The sequence below is a fragment of the Prionailurus bengalensis genome, chromosome E2 (genome assembly GCF_016509475.1).
Source record: "Prionailurus bengalensis isolate Pbe53 chromosome E2, Fcat_Pben_1.1_paternal_pri, whole genome shotgun sequence".
Lineage (NCBI taxonomy): Eukaryota > Metazoa > Chordata > Mammalia > Carnivora > Felidae > Prionailurus > Prionailurus bengalensis.
Genome location: NC_057352.1, coordinates 11,956,883 through 11,976,690, shown reverse-complemented (window position 1 = coordinate 11,976,690; position 19,808 = coordinate 11,956,883). Strand labels below are relative to the sequence as shown.

The window sequence follows — 19,808 nt, the reverse complement described above, 5'->3', positions numbered from 1 at the left end:
GAGGAAACGGTTCCTTTAGGAAGAGGGGTCTGAAGGCGATGACATTGGCCTAAGGTCCGCCCTCTGAGTCTCGGTACCGCGGCCAGGGAGGTTCCTTGAACACACGAAGGGCGTGTATTGAGCAGAACATTTTGAGGAGTTACGGTGGCCGGGAAAGCTCAAGAAACACGAAAACGGAAACGACTCGAAGAATCGGCCGAGCGAGGAAGGCAGGATGGCCTGCAAGGCTTCATATAAATGGAAGAAGCAGATTAACTCGAGGAAGCAAAGGGAATGGAGCCCGTGGGACGCTGATACGCTGGCCGAGAAAATCCCGGCGTTCCAAGCAGGGTGACGGTCTACTAGGTGAAAACAAACGTACGGCAGGGTGGAGGTTGGGGTACGGTGGCCCGGCTGGTTCTTTCTTAGCCGGAAGCGGCTCTTCTGAGAGGCGTGGCTTGAGCTGTCTTGCCGGATACGGTAGCTGGCGGGCCCGGCGAAGTGTGAAATCTCGCGCGATCGCGCTGGCGCCGTCGGGGACGGGGCGGGGCTGGCGGCGGGGGCGGGGACCCGGAGCGGGAAGATGGCGGCGGCGCAGGAGGCGGACGGGGCCGGCAGCGCCGTGGTTGCGGCCGGGGGAGGCGGCTCCGGTCAGGTACGGAGGCCGAGAGGGGCCTGAGGGGTTCTTCCCCACCCGGGGGGCCTCCCACGGGGCGTGTCCTGCCCCTTTTCGCGGAATCCCGTGCACTGGGGGCTCCTTGCCCAGAGGGACCTTGAGTACCGGGCCCAGGCGGGCCGGGCAGTCCTGGAGGCCGGACGGTGCGGGGAGCGGGGCCCTGTTGCACGCCGGGTCCCCTGCACGCTCGCGCTGGGCGGCCACCAGGCTCATGGCTCGAGCCGGGAGACAGTGGCGCGGAGGGGCGCAGACTTCTACCCAGGCGCCCTGGTTCTCGACTCTGCGATTCAGGCTCTAAGACCGTTCTTGAAGTGGACTGGCATTCAGAGTCTCCCTCGCAGTGCCTGAGATGTGGGCAATCATTGATTGATTGGGAGTTTTCTAGCTCTGGGGAAGTCAGGTAGTCATCGTGGGTAAGGGCACGGGCGGTGGAGACCGACAGACCCACTTTACAGACGGGAATCCAAGGAAGAGCGAGACTAAGGCTCTTGTAGAAGGTCACCCAGGTTGGGTTTGGGATCCATTCCGTGTAGCAATCCAGACATTGCTGACCCAGGGTGGTCAGGACTGGGAAGGGTGTTTATGCTTTGAGCATAAACTAATCCAAGGGGGGGGGGGGTTAGCCCAGGTGGTGGTGACTTCTGACCCATTACTGTTTCAACTAAACTGAAGCTGCAGAACATACTAGTTCAGGCATCCACCCTTCAGGCATTTAGGGAATGGATGGAGTGACAGCAAGGTGCTGTCGACCCACCCACTGGGATGTCGCTGACATGTGGGAGGCAGCACCGGGGAGAGGAGGTGCAGGTTGAGAGGCAAGAATGAAGCTGACTTTCTGTGTGACCTTGGACAAGTTCCTTGCCCTCTTTGGGCCTTTATTTCTCCAGTGATAAGTGGAGGGGTTGCACAGGATGGCCGGCCATGTGATGGGTCACAAAGGTGGTTCCAGCCATGCCCCTGCCATCAGTGGAGTGGGAGAGAAGATTGACATGTAAAGAATTATAGTCCTGAATGACTAGGGTGGTGATAAAAGTCTGTGCCAGGGACTGAGGGAGCCCAGAGGAAGAGCAAATAATATCACCTGGGGAGGCCACCCAGATGAGATTTGGTGACTGAGCCCAACATACCTGGCTCAGCATCTGCAACCAGGGCCTGGCCTGGGGGTGGCCTCAGAAAATATTTGTTGAGTTAACTCTAGAATGAAGACAGAGTCCCTGTCATCAGGGGCTTCCCAGTCTTGCTGAAAGATCTTTTCCCCCTCTGAGTTTCTGCTGGTTACTGGATCAGGGGTGGTCAGAGAGACCAGGGTTCAGGTTCCCTTGATTTCCAGGCTTCCAGGGACCCCCTGATTTTTCTTTTGTCTCACCTCTGCTTAAAACCTTTCAAGACTTCTTCTTTTGCCTTCAAGGTAAAGTGCAAATTCTTTAGTAGATCAAGGCCTTGCGTGGTCTGAATTTTCTTCAGGCTAGATAGATTAGTATTTCCCAGCCTCAGCACTATTGACATTTTGGGTCGGTTAATTGTGTGTTGTGAGGGGCTGTCCCACACATCGTGGGGTGTTCAGGAGCGTCTCCGGCCTCTACACACTAGATGTCAGTAACACACGTACCTCTCCCCAGTCGTGGCCGTCAAAAATGTCCCAGATGTTGCTAAGTACCCCCCCCCGGGGGGGGGGGGGGACAAAATCACCCCTGCTTGAGAAACACTGAGTGAATGGAGCATCAGCCACTGTAAAGGTCTTTTATTCCCAGGAGTGTGCCTTGTTCTTTGCTCGTGGCCTTCTCACATACTTCTCCCCTCTTTACCAGATCGATCCTTACTAGTTCTGTACATCACAGATGTTCCCTCCCCTAGGAAGCCCTCTCTGACTCTCTCAGACTGGGTCAGGGCTCCCACAGCCCCCTGGGCTCGCCTGTCCCAGCCCTGCCCACTCTGGGTTGTACTGTCTGCCTGTCTCTTCTCCTGGACTGGGAGGCCTTGGAGGGCAGAACCAGGACTGTTTGGGTCAACACTGTGTCCCCTGCACCGCCCAGCTTGGGACCCGGCACAGAGCAGGTGCTCAGTGTTTGTGGAATGAACAGGTCTTGAGTCAGAGGCTGGGCCGAGATGGAGTTCCCACGGTGGACCAAGGCAGTCGGTGAAGATGTGCTTGAAAGCCGGTCTTCATACCCCAGCCCAGGCTGATGGTCTCAGCTGCTTCTGGGCCCCTAAGCCAGTGTTTCTGGGGATTGTGTGAGATTGGATGTGTGGGTCCCAGAGGAGGAACTGTGTCTTAGTCACTACTGTGTGCAGGGACATCACACCCTCCCCAGCCTATGGGGCCTAGCACTGAGGGGGCGGACCCTCGGCCGTGTCATGCTCCTGCCAGCCCGCTCCTCCACCCAGAGGCCCAAACACGGCCCAGAGCCCTGCCCTTCATTCCTTTAGCTAATGTATACTGAGTCCCCACTACTTGCCAGGCTCCAGGCTCATGCTGGGGATACAGCTGTGAACAGAACAGAGTCCCTGCCCTTTTGGAGCTCAGGTTCTGTCTAAGGGTTGGGGGGTGGGGGTGAAAGAATGGACAAGAGTACAATGAATATGGCAGGTCAGATGGCGATAAGTCCCATGGACAGAGTAAAGCTGGAGAAGGAGATAGGAAGTGAGGGGTGGGTAAGAGGGTTGCAATTTATTTATTTATTTATTTATTTTAATACATTTTTTTTTTTACATTTATTAATTTTTGAGACAGACAGAGCATGAACAGGGGAGGGGCAGAGAGAGAGGGAGACACAGACTCTGAAACGGGCTCCAGGCTCTGAGCTGTCAGCACAGAGCCCGATGCGGGGCTCGAACTCACAGACCGCGAGATCGTGACCTGAGCCGAAGTCTGATGCTCAACTGACTGAGCCACCCAGGCGCCCCTGAGGGTTGCAATTTAAACAAGGTAGTCTGGGAAGGCCTCTCTGAGGAGGTGACATTTGAACAAAGACTTGAAGAAGACGAGGGAGGGAGGCATGCGGATACAGGGTCAGCAGGAAGCCTCTCGGGTAAAGGGAACTGCCAGTGCAAAGGCCCTGAGGTGGGAGGTGCCTGGTCCTACTAAGGAACAGCGAGGAGGCCTTGTGGCTGGACCCAATGAATGAGAGTAGAGAGGCATGGAAGGGGCCAGATCAGGCCAGGGCTTAGGGATCAACATGAAGACTTCGCCTTTACTCCCAGGGAAGTGGGAGCCACAGGGAAGTTGCCTTTCTTTTGAGCTACAACAGATACAACATTCACCTGTTGTTAGTGTGGAGTCCAGTGGCTCTTAGTCCAGTTTTGCAATCGTGCGGCACCACCATCGCCACCATCCTGTCTGCATCCAGTCAGAACATTCCTGTTTCCTCTTGCAGCCACTCTCTGCCCCCAGTTGGGCTCCTTTTGATTGCTGAGTACCATTCCATTGTGTGTATGGATACACCAGCTTCATTCATCAAGGTGGAGGGGCCTTTGGGTTGTTTTTGGCTATTACAAATAACGCCCCTGGGAACATTTGCACATTTGCACATAAGCTTTTCCGTGTGTGTGTGTGTGTGTGTGTTGTGTGTGTGTGTGTTCTCCTTTCTCTTGGGTAGAGACCGAGGAGTGGGGCTGCTGGTTTGTATGGCAGGTGCACATTTCACTTATTAATGCTCTGCTGCATCTTTCAAAGCCGCAACCCCATCTCCCCACCGGCCCAGTTTCCTCCACACCCTCGTCAACACTTGTGATTGTCCGTCCTTTTGACTGTGGCCAGCATAGTGAAGTGGCATCTCACTGCACTTCTCTGCCTTTCTGTGGGAGCTTGTCCCCACAGCCAGCTTGTCCACCTGTGCGGGTAAGAGAACAGACCTGGGAGTCGGCCAGACATGGGTTCAAATCCTGGCCTGGCCCTCACCTTCTGTTTCTTGACCCTGAGAATCAGCACACAGCTGCTGGAAGCACTTACTTCGCCCCCAGCGCTCCCGGAAGCAACGCCAAGCCTGAATAAGGGGACCCCGTTCCTGTCTCTGACCTTGCCTGCCCCCAGCCAACCCCTTCCGTGAACCTGTCCTCCCAGCATGCCCTTCACCCACATGTCAACAACAGCTCCTCAGGCAGGCTCCTGACCACCTAATCCAGAGTGGGTCCCCTTCCCCACCCCAGTAGGCATCATGTGTCCCTGCTTGTTTCCTCCAGAGCACTTTTGTTTCCTGTTTACCAGCTTGAACGGTCCTGTTGACCGTTCCATGGGTGTGTTTTGTTCTAGACCTTGAGCTCCGTGAGGGCAGGGCCCAGAGCTGTGTGGCCACTGCCTAGTACTGAGCCTGGTGCACAGTAGATGCTCAGGAAGTCCATTTTTCACACATGAAGGAAATCTTTTCTGTCTAAAACATACCAGTATTTTCACAACCTGGCCTTTGGGTCAGAGAGGGGAAGTGACGTGCCCAAGATCTCACAGTCAGGAACTGTGGGGCCCTAGAGCCCCTACCTGTTACCACGGCACTGTCCTGCATGTTGGTAGATACAGGGAGGAACTCCTGCCGAAGGGGACGGGGTGATGAATGACAGAGAGGGGTGGGCTCGGGGCCGTGGTGGGGGGAGGCCTGGGTGATGCGGGCAAGCCCTTCAGGGAACACATGTTGATTCCACAGGTGTTTGTTGAGCCCCTGCTCTGTGCTGGGCAGTGCTCCTGCCTCACGGTGACCATGACAGTCCTGGTCCTGCCTCTTGAAGGCTGAGCGGTGAGGGGACAGAGCTGGGAGGAGGAAGAGGGCAGGATCCGGGAGCCAGCAGGTGCAAGGAGAGGGGTGGGAAGACATCCCCGCCTCGGGCCCTTCCTGACATGACATTCCCTGCTTCTGAGCTTCTGTTGCTGGGTGCAGGTTGCTCTAGGAAGCCCTGCCTGACACCCCCTTGTCACCCTGCTGCCCTTTTCCTTCCTGAGCCACCCAGACAAGTGGATTCGCCTGCCCGAGCCTCCATCTGCCCGGCTGCTGAGTGGAAACATTCCTAGTCGTGGCCTCACGGGGTAGTGTGTGCCTGTGGCTCACAGTGGCGTGGCTCACACTCTGGCCGTGTTGCTCTGTGTCTGTCTCCTGCTGGATAAGGAGCCCCTGGAGGGACAAGGCCCCGCACAGGGCCGGCCACCGAGGAGGCCTTCGGAACTGTTTGCCCAGGGTAGACCCTTTTAGATAAACCCAAGCCTTATGGGATCTGGCACTTGTCACCATGCTGCATTGTCCCCCTAGCCTGCATTGTCCCTTGCATCCTGGGCTCTGGCTTCAGGGAGCAGTGGACAGTCCTCAGAGTCAGATAGTATCTCTCCCCTTCGTTTCTGTACCAGCTGCTTCCCTCACTGTCTCCTCTGCATTATCCCTTTGTTATGTTTTAAGTCTCAGCTCCAGTGCCCCTTCTTCCAGGAAGCCCTCCCTGACCTCTAGGCTGGATCAGATGCCCCCTCTAGCATCCTACATCCCAGCCCTGTCTACTCTGGATCATCCCTATCTGGGGACTCTTTAGCTCCCCCCACTGGACTGTGATCCCCAGGAGGGCAGTACAGGGCCGTCTCCGTCACCTCGGTGTCACCAGCACGGAGTAGGTTTTGGGGAAGCGTTTTTGTCTTGAAGGAGCAAGATATACCACCCTTCCTGGGTGACTGTATTCATCCGTTCTCCAGTTCTTTAAATTTATTTTTTTAATGTTTGTTTATTTTTGAGAGAGATAGAGACAGAGAGCGAGAAAAGGGAGAGAGAAAGAGGGAGACACGGAATCCGAAGCAGGCTCCAGGCTCCGAGCTGTCAACACAGAGCCAGATGCGGGGGCTCAAACTCACAAACCGTGAGATCATGGCCCGAGCCGAAGTCGGACGCTCAACCGACTGAGCCACCCGGGGGCCCTGAAATGTTCTCCAGTTCTTGATCAGGCACCACTCTGTGCTCAGCCCCGTGCCGGGCCTTGGCGCGCAGTGGTGCCTCAGGCGACACCCTCCCTCCTCACCTGGTCTCCGTTTCCTGCAGGTGGCCAGCAACGGCAGCATCGGGAGGGACCCGCGGGCGGAGACCCAGCCCCGGAACCCAGCGCCCCAGCCAGCGCCCAACGCCTGGCAAGTCATCAAAGGGGTGCTGTTCAGGTGAGCAGGTGGGGCTGCTTCTGGTCATCGGAAAAAGTTCACATAAAACATAAGGAAAAAGCCACCGGGCATAACCATTGGTGGTGACTAGGGTTTTCTTTTACTGTGGTAAAATATGCTGTTGTTGTTGTTATAAGTAGTCTCCACACCCCATGTAGGGCTCGAACTTACAACCCCGAGATCAAGAGCCACATGTTCTACTGATTGAGCCCACCAGGCACCCCAATATGTCTTTTTTGAGATTTTATTTTATTAGCTTTAAATGTTTATTTATTTTGGGGAGAGAGAGAGAGAGAACAAGGGAGGGGCAGAGAGAGAGGGGGACAGAGAATGCCAAGCAGGGTCCGTGCTGTCAGCACAGAGCCCAATGCAGGGCTCAAACCCACGATCCGTGAGATCATGACCTGAGTCGAAATCAAGAGTTGGCCACTCAACCAACTGAGCCACCCCACGCCCCTTTTAAGATTTTTTTTTTTTAATTATTCTTTTAAATGTTTTATAGATTTTTGAGAGAGACAGAGACAGAATGCGAGTAGGTTATGGGCAGAGAGACAGGGAGACACAGAATCCGAAACGGGCTCTAGGCTGTGAGCTGTTAGCACAGAGCGCGACGCGGGGCTCGCACTCACGAACTGTGAGATCATGACCTGAGCCAAAGTCAGACGCCTAATCGACTGAGCCACCCAGGCGCCCCTAAGATTTTATTTGTAAAGATTTTTTTTTTTAAACGTTTATTTATTTTTGATAGAGCACAAGTGGGGGAGGAGCAGAGAGAGAAGGAGACACAGAATCTGAAGCAGGCTCCAGGCTCCAAGCGGTCAGCACAGAGCCTGACACGGGGCTCGAACCCACAAACTACGAGATCATGACCTGAGCCGAAGTCGGACTCTTCACCGACTGAGCCACCCAGGCGCCCCAAGATTTTATTTTTAAATAATCTCCAGACCCAGCGCAGGGCTTGAACTCACAACTCTGAGATCAAGAGTTGCATGCTCCACCAACTGAGCCAGCCAGGCGCCCCTAAATATACTATGTTAAATTGCTAGGGCTGCTGTAACAGAGAGCTCAGACTGGGGGCTGTAAACAACAGAAATGTATTTTCTCACAGTTCTGGAGGCTACAGGTCTGCGATCAAGGTGTCACCATGATAGAGGTTTCTTCCAAGGTCTTTCCCTGGCTTGTAGATGGCCATGTTCTGTGTGCCTACATGGTCTTTGCACTGTGTGTGTCTGTGTCCTAATCTCTTCTTATAAGGAGACTGGTCATATCGGATTGGGGTCCACCCAGTGGCATCACTTAGCTTCAGCCACCTCTTTAAAGGCTGGATCTCCCAGTACACTCACTGGGGGTGACTGTACTCGGGGTTAGAACTTCAACTTATGAATTTTAGGGTGGGGGGGGGCGTAGTTTAGCCACAGCATGTACATTACTACATAAAATATGCCAGTGCACAGTTGTAACAGTCACTCCCATGCATGTCCAGAACTTCATCTCCCCAGAGAGAAACTCTGTATTCATCAAGCACTAACAACCCCTGTAAGCACAAACCCCCGCTGTAACAACCCCTGGTACCCATCATTGTATACGTTCCATCTCTCTGAACTTAACTGTTACACTTACCACGTTTAAGTGGAGTCATACAGGCTGTCCTTTTGTGCCTGGCTGGTGGTGGTCTTTTTACGTGTGCCTTCATGTGGCCAATTCCTGGGTAGTGGGAGCACAGGGCTTGCCTTCTGGAAACCTGGCCTGTGACGAAGGCCCTGGCGAGAAGCTGAGTGGGGTCAGGGAGATCTATCTGAGGCTGAGTTCTATGACTGCCCACCCAGACCTAGTGACAGTCTGCCTTCTCTGATCTGGGCCCTTTTTGCCCATTTGCAAAACAGACATTTCTTTTTCTTTCCAGAGAGGTATTTCAGCAAAATGTTCAAGAGACAGGCCATGCATTTAGGCAGGCACTTTCTCTCCTCATCAACTATAAGAAATTCCGTGGCAGAGTTGTTTATTTAATTTATTAGGTTTAAAAAAAATGTTTTTAATGTTTCTATTTATTTTTGAGAGAGAGAGAGAGAGAGAGAGAGAGACAGAGTGCGAGTAGGGGAGGGGCAGAGAGAGAGAGACAGAGAGACAGAATTTGAAGCAGGCTCCAGGCTCTGAGCTGTCAGCACAGAACCTGATGTGGGGCTCGAACTCACGAACCGTGAGATCATGACCCAAGCCGAAGTCAGATGCTCAACCAACTGAGCCACCCAGGCGCCCCTAATGTTTATTTATTTTTGAGAGAGAGAGAGAGAGAGAGAGAGAGAGAGAGAGCAAGCATGGGGGAGGGGCAAAGAGAGAGGGAGGCACAGAATCCAAAGCAGGCTCCAGGCTCTGAGCTGTCGGCACAGAGCCCCACATGGGGCTCAAACTTGTGAACCGCGAGATCATGACCTGAGCCGAAGTTGGATGCTCAACCGACTGAGCCACCGAGGTGCCCCTGTTATTAAGGTTTTATTTACATTTGGGTATAGGTAACATGCAATGTAATATTGTCTTTAGGTGTACGATACAGTGATTCCAGACTTAATACATCACCCGCAGCTCATCGCATCAAATGCACTCCTTAGTCCTCATCACCTGTTTCCCCCTTCCCCCACCCGCTTCCCCATCAGTTTGTTCTCTAGAGTTAAGACTCTCTTTCTTGGTTTTTCTCTCTCTTTTTTTTTTTTCTCCTTCTTACTCGTTTATTTTGTTTCTTTTTTTATCATTTATTTATTTTTGAGACAGAGAGACAGAGCATCAACGGGGGAGGGTCAGAGAGAGAGGGAGACACAGAATCTGAAACAGGCTCCAGGCTCTGAGCCATCAGCCCAGAGCCGACGCGGGGCTCGAACTCACGGACCGCGAGATCATGACCTGAGCCGAAGTCGGCCGCTTAACCGACTGAGCCACCCAGGCGCCCCTTATTTTGTTTCTTAAATTCCACATATGAGTGAAATCTTACGGTATTTGCCCTTCTCTGACTTACTTTGCTTAGTATTATAACCTATAGTTCCATGTCACTGCAAACGGCAAGATTTCGTTCTTTTTTATGTCTGGATAAGAATCTGTTTACGTGTGTGTGTGTGTGTGTGTGTGTGTGTGTGTGTGTATCTCATCTTTATCCACTTACCTGTTAATGGACGCGTGGGCTGCTTCCCTAATTTGGCTAGTATAAATAATGCTGCTATGACATCGGGGTGCTTGTATCCCCTTGAATTAACGTATTTGTATTTTGGGGGTATATACTCACTAGTGCAGTTACTGGCTCGTCGGGCAGTTCATACTGTTTTCCACAGTGGCTGCACCAGTTTGCATTCTCACCAGCAGCGCGCGAGGGTTCCTTTCTCCACATCCTTGCGTAGCAGAGTTGTTTAAAACAGTCCTCCCCTTGGCCAGTACGTCCTGATGGGGCTGTGGCCTGCCGCAAGGGAGCCTGGGAAATGTGATCTTTCTTCTGGGAAACCGAGCGCCCCGCGGAAAGCTGGGGTTCTGCTACTGGGGGGCGAAGGTGGTTGGGGTGGGTCAGCTGCTTGTCTCCTCCATGCCATCGTCCTCGTTTTCCCCTCGAAACTCATTAGTAATACACGCTTCCTGTAGAAAGCAAGTTCAAACAGTACAGATGCATAGAGAGAGGAAAGTCACACAGAAGTGTGTTAGGATTGGTGGCGTGGCCGTCCTAGAAACGCACACCTGCGGTTTGCCTGAGGTGACGCTGTGTGAAGATGCTCATAGACAGTTGTTCAGAATAGAGAAAAATGGGGAACGGCCTGCTTGTCCAAACCAGAGGCTCGGCTGCTGAAACGTGGAGGGGGGCAGGTCCCCTCCAACACCTCGGCCCCCCCGCCTCCCTGCCGTGTGCCTTCGCTGGCCGAAATACCCTCTCGTGCCTGAGTTTCCGTCTCAGAGGAGGGAATCCTGACAGTTCGCAGGTCATGACAGGGTGCCAGGAGGTCTGTGTCACCTGGAGACAGGGGGAGCCGGCACCCGCTCAGAATTGGCCAGGGTTGCTTTTGTTTCTGAGGGTTAAAAAACTGAGATAATATAAAGAGAAGCAGCTTAAGAAAAAAAAAAAAAAAAAGCAGCCCACAATCCCAGACAGTCACCAGTCACACTTGGGTGTGGGACAGGCCTGCCTGCCTAGTGTCTTCCAAGGATGTCACCCAGGATGCGGAGAGGCTCTGCAGGAAGGAAATTGCCCACTGTTCCACCCAGACACTTGGGCGCCATCCCTGACACGCACCCAAGCCTCTTCCACTGCGGCCTCTGTTCCCTCCATTCCTTCTCCGTTCCACTCTTCCCCACCGGGCCCAGTTAGGACCTAGAATTTTCTTCCGTACCATCTTCCTTATTGCGTGCTCCAAGCAGCTGTGAATAAAGATTATTTTTATCTTTCCCTTCACTTTTACATAAGAGTAGCCTATTTCCCCCAGTTCGGCACCTTGATTTTTTTCATTAACAACATATCTTAGAATCTTCCCACATCAGTGCATACGGCCGCTTCCCCTTCAGATAGACATTTTTTAATATGGTCGTAGCTTAGGCTCATTTCCTTCCTTAGAACCAGGCAGCACCAAACGTTAGCCGGGGTGGGTGCCTGGAGACCATGTCGCCTGGAATTCTTTTTTTTTTTTTTTTTTAATGTTTATTTATTTTTGAGAGAGAGAGACAGAGAAACAGAGAGCAAGCAGGAGAGGGGCAGAGAGAGAGAGAGAGGGAGACACAGAATCCCAAGCAGGTCCCAGGCTCCGAGCTGTCAGCACAGGGCCCAATGTGGGGCTCGAACTCCCGAACGGTGAGATCATGACCTGAGCCGAAGTCGGACGCTTGACCAGCCGAGCCACCCAGGTGCCCCTCAACTGGAATTCTTAAGGTGGGGTCCAGGGTTTGTTTTCAGGGGCCCGTGAATTCTTCAAAGCTTCGAGCAGGTGGCATAAGAGTGGACTTTTTGGGGGAGAGGGGAGTCCAGTGTCCGGCGCGTCCCCACATGATGCCAGGGGTTACCTGGAGTGGGGGATGGGATGGGCACTGTGTGGATAGATGGATGGGGTGGAGAGTTTTCATTATTTGACTTTTCATGTATTTAACGCTCTCCTGAACCCGTGAATGCAGGATACTGACGTGGGGTGGGAGAGAAGGTTGACTGTCTCTTTCATTGGCTTACTCCGGTAGGCTGAAAAGCATCAGGTGAACGCCAGTCCCCTCCCGGCCTGTTGTTGTAGGGTAGGACTTCCTGGCCTGGGATGTGTGGATGGAGGGGTGTGTCCACGAGCCGTCTGGGAGGACCCACGGAACTGTGGGTGTACAGGTACACACAGGTGCTGTTCAGGAGACGACGGATCTGGCGTTCTCCAAAACCGTCCGGTCCAGTCTACCTCCTTTTACACGTGGGGCTTCCTCCAGGAGCCCGGAGGAGGGGTGGGACTCCTGAGGCCACACTAAGCCAGGGCAGAGCTGCTGGTGGGCATCCCTGCTCCCACACGCTCCCTCGGCATAATCAACCAGAATGGGATCCTCTCTTGGAGGCGGTGCGTTCCCCAGAGATCGCCAGCTCCAGACCTTCCTCAGCCGTGTGCGTCAGGGACTTCTTGCAGAGGCGACAGATGGCTCAGCTGGGCCATCGCCCCTGAGACCCCAGACCCCAGGGCTCCATAGCTGCTACAGGCAAAGACAAGCCTCTCTGCCCAATCATGCCCTTCCGTGTGGTTTGGGGCCCACCCACGCTAAGATTCCCTGGTAGTAGTTTTCCATTCCAAAGAGTTCTGTCTGCCTTTTTCCTATGATGAAACTAATAACATCTGACACTTTTAAAGTACTTACTGGCTGTGTATCAGGCTTCATTCTAGGTGACGTATATATATCATGGGTGTGTATGCATACGTACTTATAGACGGATACGGGTACAGAGCTATATTCATGCATTTAATGCTTATAAACAACCCTACAAGGTAGGTAGTGTTATTATCCCCATTTTAACTGTTGAGGAGACAGAGGCCTGGAGAGGTTAAGTCTTGCCTGAGGTCACACAGTTGGTAAGAGGCAGAGCTGGTCTTCAGGTCCGGGTATTGCAAAGTAGAGGCTGAGCCCTTAACCTCTGCTATATTGCTTTTCATACCTGTAATTAATAAGTTCCTGTCTCATTTAATAATTACACAGCAGCAGGTGTCTGAGAGACCTGAATTAACACAAGTTTTTTTAGAAGTTGTTTATTTCTCTCTCATGTACTATTCCAGACATAGGAAAACCAGGATTCTGTCATCTTCTGCAACCCAGATTCCTTCCTGCCTTTTTTCTACCGTCAATAGGTTTTGCCCCTTGTCTGCATGGCCCAATATGGCTGCTGAAGATCCAGCCATCACATCCACATTCTAGGAGGGAAGCAGAAATCAAGGAGGCCTATTCTTTCTCTTTAAGGACACTCCTCCAAAGCCCAGCACAATACACGGTGTTTACATTTTATTGGCCAGGACTTCACCTTCTCTCCATTTCTAGCTGTTAGCGAGGCTGGAATTGTAGTCTTTATTTAGGAGTTCTCTTTTTGAGACAAAAGGGGAAGACAGATATTGGGAAACATCTAGCAATGTGCTACAATTTTGTTTGGGGCTTTTCTTTTGTTCATTAAAAGACAAAAAAAGAGGAGCGCCTGGGTGGCTCAGTCGGTTAAGCGTTTGACTTCAGCTCAGGTCATGATCTCACGGTTCACGGGTTTGAGCCCCGCTTTGGCCTCTGTGCTGACAGGGCAGAGCCTGGATCCTGCTTTGGCTTCTGTGTCTCCCTCTCTCTCTGCCCCTCCCCTGCTCATGCTGTCTCTCTCTCAAAAATAAATAAACCTTAAAAAAAAATTAAAAACAAAAAAAAATTCAAAACGAAAAGCCTTAAGAAGAAAGTAAACATCACCTAAGGATAACCATCAGTCATCATTACTCTATTGGTGGTGATTCTTTTACATGTTGATTCATATAAATGCTGGGGTTTTTTTGTTTGTTTGTTTTGTTTTTTTAAGTAGGTTCTTCTCCCAACGTGGGGCTTGAACTCGCAACCCCCGAGATCAGGAGTCGCATACTCCACTGACTGAGCCAGCCAAGTGCCCCTGGTTTTTTTTTATTTAGGATTTTTAAGGCAGTATTGTGTCTTGTGGCCTATTGTTTTTGTATACCTTCCCCCTACTCTCCCAAACCAGGAAATCCATTTGAAAGTCTGATGTGTATCATTTCATACCTCTCTCTCTCTCTGTGTGGTTTTGGGTTTTTTTGTGTTTCGTTTGTTTTTTTAATTTTTTTTTCAACGTTTATTTATTTTTGGGACAGAGGGAGACAGAGCATGAACGGGGGAGGGGCAGAGAGAGAGGGAGACACAGAATCGGAAACAGGCTCCAGGCTCTGAGCCATCAGCCCAGAGCCCAACGCGGGGCTCGAACTCACGGACCGCGAGATCGTGACCTGAGCTGAAGTCAGACGCTCAACCGACTGTGCCACCCAGGCGCCCCTGTTTGTTTGTTTTTTAAGTAATCTCTACACCCAATGTGGGGCTAGAACTCACAATCCTAAGATAAAGAGTTCCATGGTTTTCTGACCAAGCCAGGCAGGTGCCCCTTTAGAACTTTTTCATCTTCCCCAACTGAAACACTGTACCCATTAAACACTAACTCCCATTCCTTCCTCCCCCTCAGATTTGTTGTTTTCTAACATGTTTATTATACAAAATTGGAGTCCTATTCTACATAACTTTCCTTCTCTTCCTTTCTTTCCATACTTGCCTCGCTCTTTTATCTAAACAAAAACATTTTCTTAATGTTTATTTATTTGGGAGAGCACACACTTGCGTGAGCGGTGGAGGGGCAGAGCGAGAGGGAGAGAGAATCCAGGTAGGCTCTGTGCTGTCAGCACTGATCCCAACTTGGGGCTCGAACCCATGAACCGTGAGATCATGACCTGAGCTGAGATCGAGAGTCAGATGCTTAACCGACCGAGCCACGCAGGCTCCCCTCGCCTTTCTCTTTTAATAGTATGTCCTGGAAATACTGTGAAGTCAGTGCTGATTCTAAGGCTGTGCAATACTGCGTTTATTCAGTTTTGTGAATCGAAAATAGGACGCCAGCGCATTTGTTTTCGTGCCATTTTGGTTTTGTTTCTGTTTTCTCTGTCGTGTTACTGACTATACGGTACTTCTGCCTCAAAGTAAACTCTGTCCCCCACGTGAGGCTCAAACTCATGACCCCGAGGTCAAGCGTCACGTGCTGCCAGCATGGTACTTTGAAAGTTCTCTTGGGGCCCCTGGGTGGCTCAGTTGGTTAAGCGTCCGGCTTCGGCTCAGGTCGTGATCTCACGGTTTATGGGTTCGAGCTCTGCGTCCGGCTCTGGGCTGACAGCTCAGAGCCTGGAGCTTGCTTGGGATTCTGTGTCTCCCTCTCTCGCTGCCCCTCCCCTGCTCGTGCTCTCTCTGTCTCTCAAAAATAAACATTAAAAAAAAATAAAGCTCTCTTGATACAAATTTTGAGGGTGTTTTTTTTTTTTTTAATGTTTTTTGAACGTGTGTTATTGAGAGACAGAGAGGTAGACCCTGAGCAGCGGAGGGGCAGAGAGAGAGAGGGAGACACAGAATCCGAAGCAGGCTCCAGGCTCCGAGCTGTCAGCACAGAGTCCAACGTGGGGCTCGAACTCACAAACCGCGAGATCGCGACCTGAGCCGAAGTCGGATGCTTAATCGACTGAGCCACCTAGGTGCCCTCAAATTTTGAGGGTTTTTGTAACAGATTCTGCAACATCAGAGTTAAGTTGTGAGCATCTCAGAATTATTTGTAGGAATAATTTCAGACCTAGGATGAACATATTTTCTCCAGGAGGACATGCTGTCCATCCACTGGCTGCTGGGGGCATCAACCATCCGAGGTCTCTTTGCACCAGGTGATTGCTGAGGAGGGCTCGGCTTCACCTGCCTCCTGGGTCCTGGGTGTGGGGCCCTGTGCGGTCTTAGTTTCTCATGTGGTAGGTCTCATGTGGGGCTCGGCTAGCATTTCTGTTACCCACCAGAATACCTGGCAAGTGTCCTCAGATATAAAAAGAAGCTTCTCGTAGTGTTTCATTTCTCTTGTTTCCAGTCTTCCCTTCAGTTTTTGCCTGATAAATCTATAGTCTTGTTCATTCTTCAGTGTTTTTTTGTTTTTAATTTATTATTATTTTTTTAATTTGCATCCAAATTAGTTAGCATATAGTACAACAATGATTTCAGGAGTAGATTCCTTAGTACCCCTTACCCATTTAGCCCATCCCTCCTCCCACAATCCCTCCAGTAACCCTCAGTTTGTTCTCCATATTAATGACTCTTCTGTTTTGTCCCCTTCCCTGTTTTTATATTATTTTTGTTTCCCTTCCCTTATGTTCATCTGTTTTGTCTCTTAAAGTTCTCGTGTGAGTGAAGTCATATGATTTTTGTCTTTCTCTGACTAATTTCACTTAGCATAATACCCTCCAGGTCCATCCACGTTGTTGCAAATGGCAAGATTTCATTCTTTTTGATTGCCGAGTAATACTCCACTGTATATATAGACCACACCTTCTTTATCCATTCATCCATCGATGGACATTTGGGCTCTTTCCAGACTTTGGCTATTGTCGATAGTGCTGCTATAGACATGGGGTGCATGTGTCCCTTTGAAACAGCGCACCTGGGGGCACCTGGGTGGCTCAGTCGGTTGAGCGTCTGTCCGACTTTGGCTCAGGTCATGATCTCACAGCTCGTGAGTTTGAGCCCTGCGTCGGGCTCTGTGCTGACAGCTCAGAGCCTGGAGCCTGTTTCGGATTCTGTGTCTCCCTCTCTCTCCGCCCCTAACCCACTTGCATTCTGTCTCTGTCTCTCTCAAAAATAAACATTAAAAAAACAAAACAAAACAGCACACCTGTATCCCTTGGATATATTCTTCAGTGCTTTTAAGAAAATGTATTTACAGGGGCTACCTCAGGCGGTGGAGATTGTAACTCTTGATCTCGGGGTCGTGGGTTCAAGCCCCACGTTGGGTGCAGAGATTATTTAAATGAATACATAATTAAAACTTAAAAAAAAGATAGTATGTATTTACCTATATTCGTACATAAACTTGATAAAAAAAACATACATAGGAGAACCACGAGCAGAATATATCTTTGCTACATCAAGATACATAATTATGTATAGAAAACCAGCATTGATATGTTCTTAGTATATTAATTTTTACTAATCTTTTCCAAGTTGTTTCCAACCGCAGTGTTGGCCTGAATCGCCTAGCCCAACATTACTAAAACTTGGGACTAACCCTTGACTCATTGTCTGCTTCTCAAGTACTTCAGTTGGCTTGAAGTTCTAAAATGTGGCTCTCAAAGGTGCCGTGCCTCCAAAATGCTGAGGTTCTAGATTCTTAGGGTCCTCTCACTTTGGGGTCCCAGGGGCCTGGCGTGTTAGGTTTCCTAGGTCTGAGGTTAGAAGGTCCAAGCCCTCGCAGCCCCGCGGCCACCAGGGCCTTTTGGGAAACGTGGGCAGCACCCCAGATACGGCCTCTGGGGGCATCTTGTCTTCCCAGCAGCCCAGGGGCTGCCTTCTCAGGGGCCCTCCCTGCTCCCTGCTCCGTCACCTGCCCCGGGTCAGGCCCTACCTAGCCCGTGCTGAGTCTGGAGGAGGTCAGGCAGACCCACGTTGCAAAGAAGAGGCTTGGGACTCACCACCTGTCCTGCTTGCCTCCTCAGGATCTTCATCATCTGGGTCATCAGCAGCTGGTTCCGCCGAGGGCCGGCCCCTCAGGACCAGGCGGGCCCTGGAGGAGCCCCGCGCGTCGCCAGCCGCAACCTGTTCCCCAAAGACACTTTAATGGTAACCGCCGGCTGGGAGGCCAGACTCGGGAGATGACGGTGTGGGGGAGGGTGTGAGGGAGCGGCTTGAGCAGTTGGGACAGACAGGTCCCTGGTCACTGTCAGCCGCGCACGGGTCTGGGCTTGAGGAGCTCCGGGTCCGTTCTCAGCCCATGAGACTTGTGTCAATCTAGCAACACGCTTAAGGAAAGAGTAAATTCTGGTTTTGTGGGGAAGAGAGACATCAGAGGTTTCACGCAGTTGTTTGCAAACGCTTTTAACAGGGCCTGTACGTATTTCAAAAGTCTGCTTAGGTTTCAGAATTGCGAAGAGAGGTGTGCAGGGGAGGGGTTGGAAAGAAATGGGAGGGAGAGAGCAAGGAGCCTGGCAGAGGGGGACGAGGGACACGCGTCCTGCAGGATCCCGAGTGGCCGGGGTTCGGGAGCACCCGCAGCCAGTGCTCAGACCCTGGTCACCCAGACTCCTCCCGCCTTTGCGCTTCTCCACAGCTCTGGGATCCCCGACTGCACAGAGTTCTGGTTAGCGGGTGCCCGCTGCTCAGATGCGCTTTATCAGTGGGCCTCTGGGGCTCTGGACAAAGATGGCCATGGGGACTTGTGAAGGGAGGGCGCTCTCCGAGGCCTGGTTTCTCCACTTCCCTGGTGTTTTCAGGGACCAGCTAACCCTCTTGCCGGTCTGACTGTGCTTTAACATTTTTTTTTTTTTTTAATTTATTTTTGGGACAGAGAGAGACAGAGCATGAACGGGGGTGGGGCAGGGAGAGAGGGAGACACAGAATCAGAAACAGGCTCCAGGCTCCGAGCCATCAGCCCAGAGCCTGACGCGGGGCTCGAACTCCCAGACCGCGAGATCGTGACCTGAGCTGAAGTCGGACGCTTAACCGACTGCGCCACCCAGGAGCCCCTGACTGTGCTTTATTCACAAGCCTGCAGAGCTCTGACCAAGAAGGCTGTAAGAGACTGAGAAGGGAGAAGATAATTCCGGAGACTTTGATCCCTTCTGACCCCAAATTCATTCTTTCTTTCTTTCTTTCTTTCTTTCTTTCTTTCTTTCTTTCTTTCTTTCTTTCTTTCTTTCTTTTTCTTTCTTTCTTTCTTTCTTTCTTTCTTTCTTTCTTTCTTTCTTTCTTTCTTTCTTTTTCTCCTTCCTTCCTTCCTTCCTTCCTTCCTTCCTTCTTTCCTTTCTAGAAGTGGGGCTCAAACTCACTCCCATCGCTGGCCGGCCAAGCCAGTCAGGCGCTGCCCCCAGATTCTAAGTGGCAGGCTGGCCGTTCTTCGGCTGTTTCTTGCTCATGGATGCCACAGGCTCGGACCAAGACAGACGTGGTGGCGGGGGAGGGTTGAGAAAAAACATTTATTCTAGCAGCTGCCGTTCTTCACCTGCCCCCTTTCCGCTCCCTCCGCAACACCGGGGGTATCAGTGTGCTGCCGGCTCTTTATCCCCCAGCCTCCAGAGGCTCGGCAGCAGCCCTGAGCCCCCTCCCCGCCCGCCCCCCCCCCCCCCACAGAACCTGCACGTGTACATCTCCGAGCACGAGCACTTTACAGACTTCAACGCCACGTCGGCGCTCTTCTGGGAGCAGCACGACCTCGTGTACGGCGACTGGACCAGCGGCGAGAACTCGGACGGCTGCTACGAGCACTTCGCCGAGCTCGACATCCCGCAGGTGGGGGCAGCTCCCGGTTTCTTCCGACTCCCAGTCCCGCCGCCGAGCGCAGGCTCCAGGCCGGGCGCCGTCCTCCGTTCTCACGCTGTGTGACCACAGGGAGGTCCCCGAGGTCTCTGGGCCTTCCTTGGCCTCCCCATCTGAAAAATGTGGGTGGGGTTGAAATTGGTCTGGGATCCTCCCAGCTACCTCTAGGGTAGAGAGAGAGCTTAGGTGACTTACAAGGTCAGACGGCTCGTGAGCGATTCGAGCTCAGGCCGTCTGGCTCTGGACCCCGGCAGCCGCAGGTCTGAATCTGTCTCCCCCAGGGAGCCTTCCTTGACGCTCAGGCTCGGGCAGCTGGCCTTCTCTGGACTTCTGCATCCAAGCCTGCCCGCTCTGGGTTGTCCCTCCCAGGGCTGGTTTGGTCACCACCGTGTCCCCAGCCCTGCACGGCGTGGGGCTGATACCTCAGCGACTACACGTGTCAGTGAAAGTAATGGATCGGTGGACCAGTGGGTGGGGACGTCTCTCTGGGGC

At 52.1% G+C, this 19,808-nt stretch overlaps 1 protein-coding gene across 2 annotated transcripts in view; it reads left to right on the top strand.

Annotated features, from left to right (window-relative positions):
- Window positions 1-526: 526 nt before the first annotated feature.
- CLPTM1 (CLPTM1 regulator of GABA type A receptor forward trafficking) overlaps window positions 527-19,808 on the top strand; it is a 32,344-nt gene continuing 13,062 nt past the window's right edge. Inside the window, exons 1-5 of one of the 2 annotated variants that reach the window (XM_043598635.1) lie at window positions 573-634; window positions 5,290-5,431; window positions 6,655-6,767; window positions 17,501-17,624; window positions 19,131-19,289. In XM_043598635.1, the coding sequence (XP_043454570.1) occupies window positions 17,622-17,624; window positions 19,131-19,289 (162 nt within the window). In that variant the 5' untranslated portion in view covers window positions 573-634; window positions 5,290-5,431; window positions 6,655-6,767; window positions 17,501-17,621. Of the gene's footprint in view, window positions 635-5,289; window positions 5,432-6,654; window positions 6,768-17,500; window positions 17,625-19,130; window positions 19,290-19,808 lie in introns of both variants that reach the window. The other variant, XM_043598634.1, reaches the window with a different exon arrangement.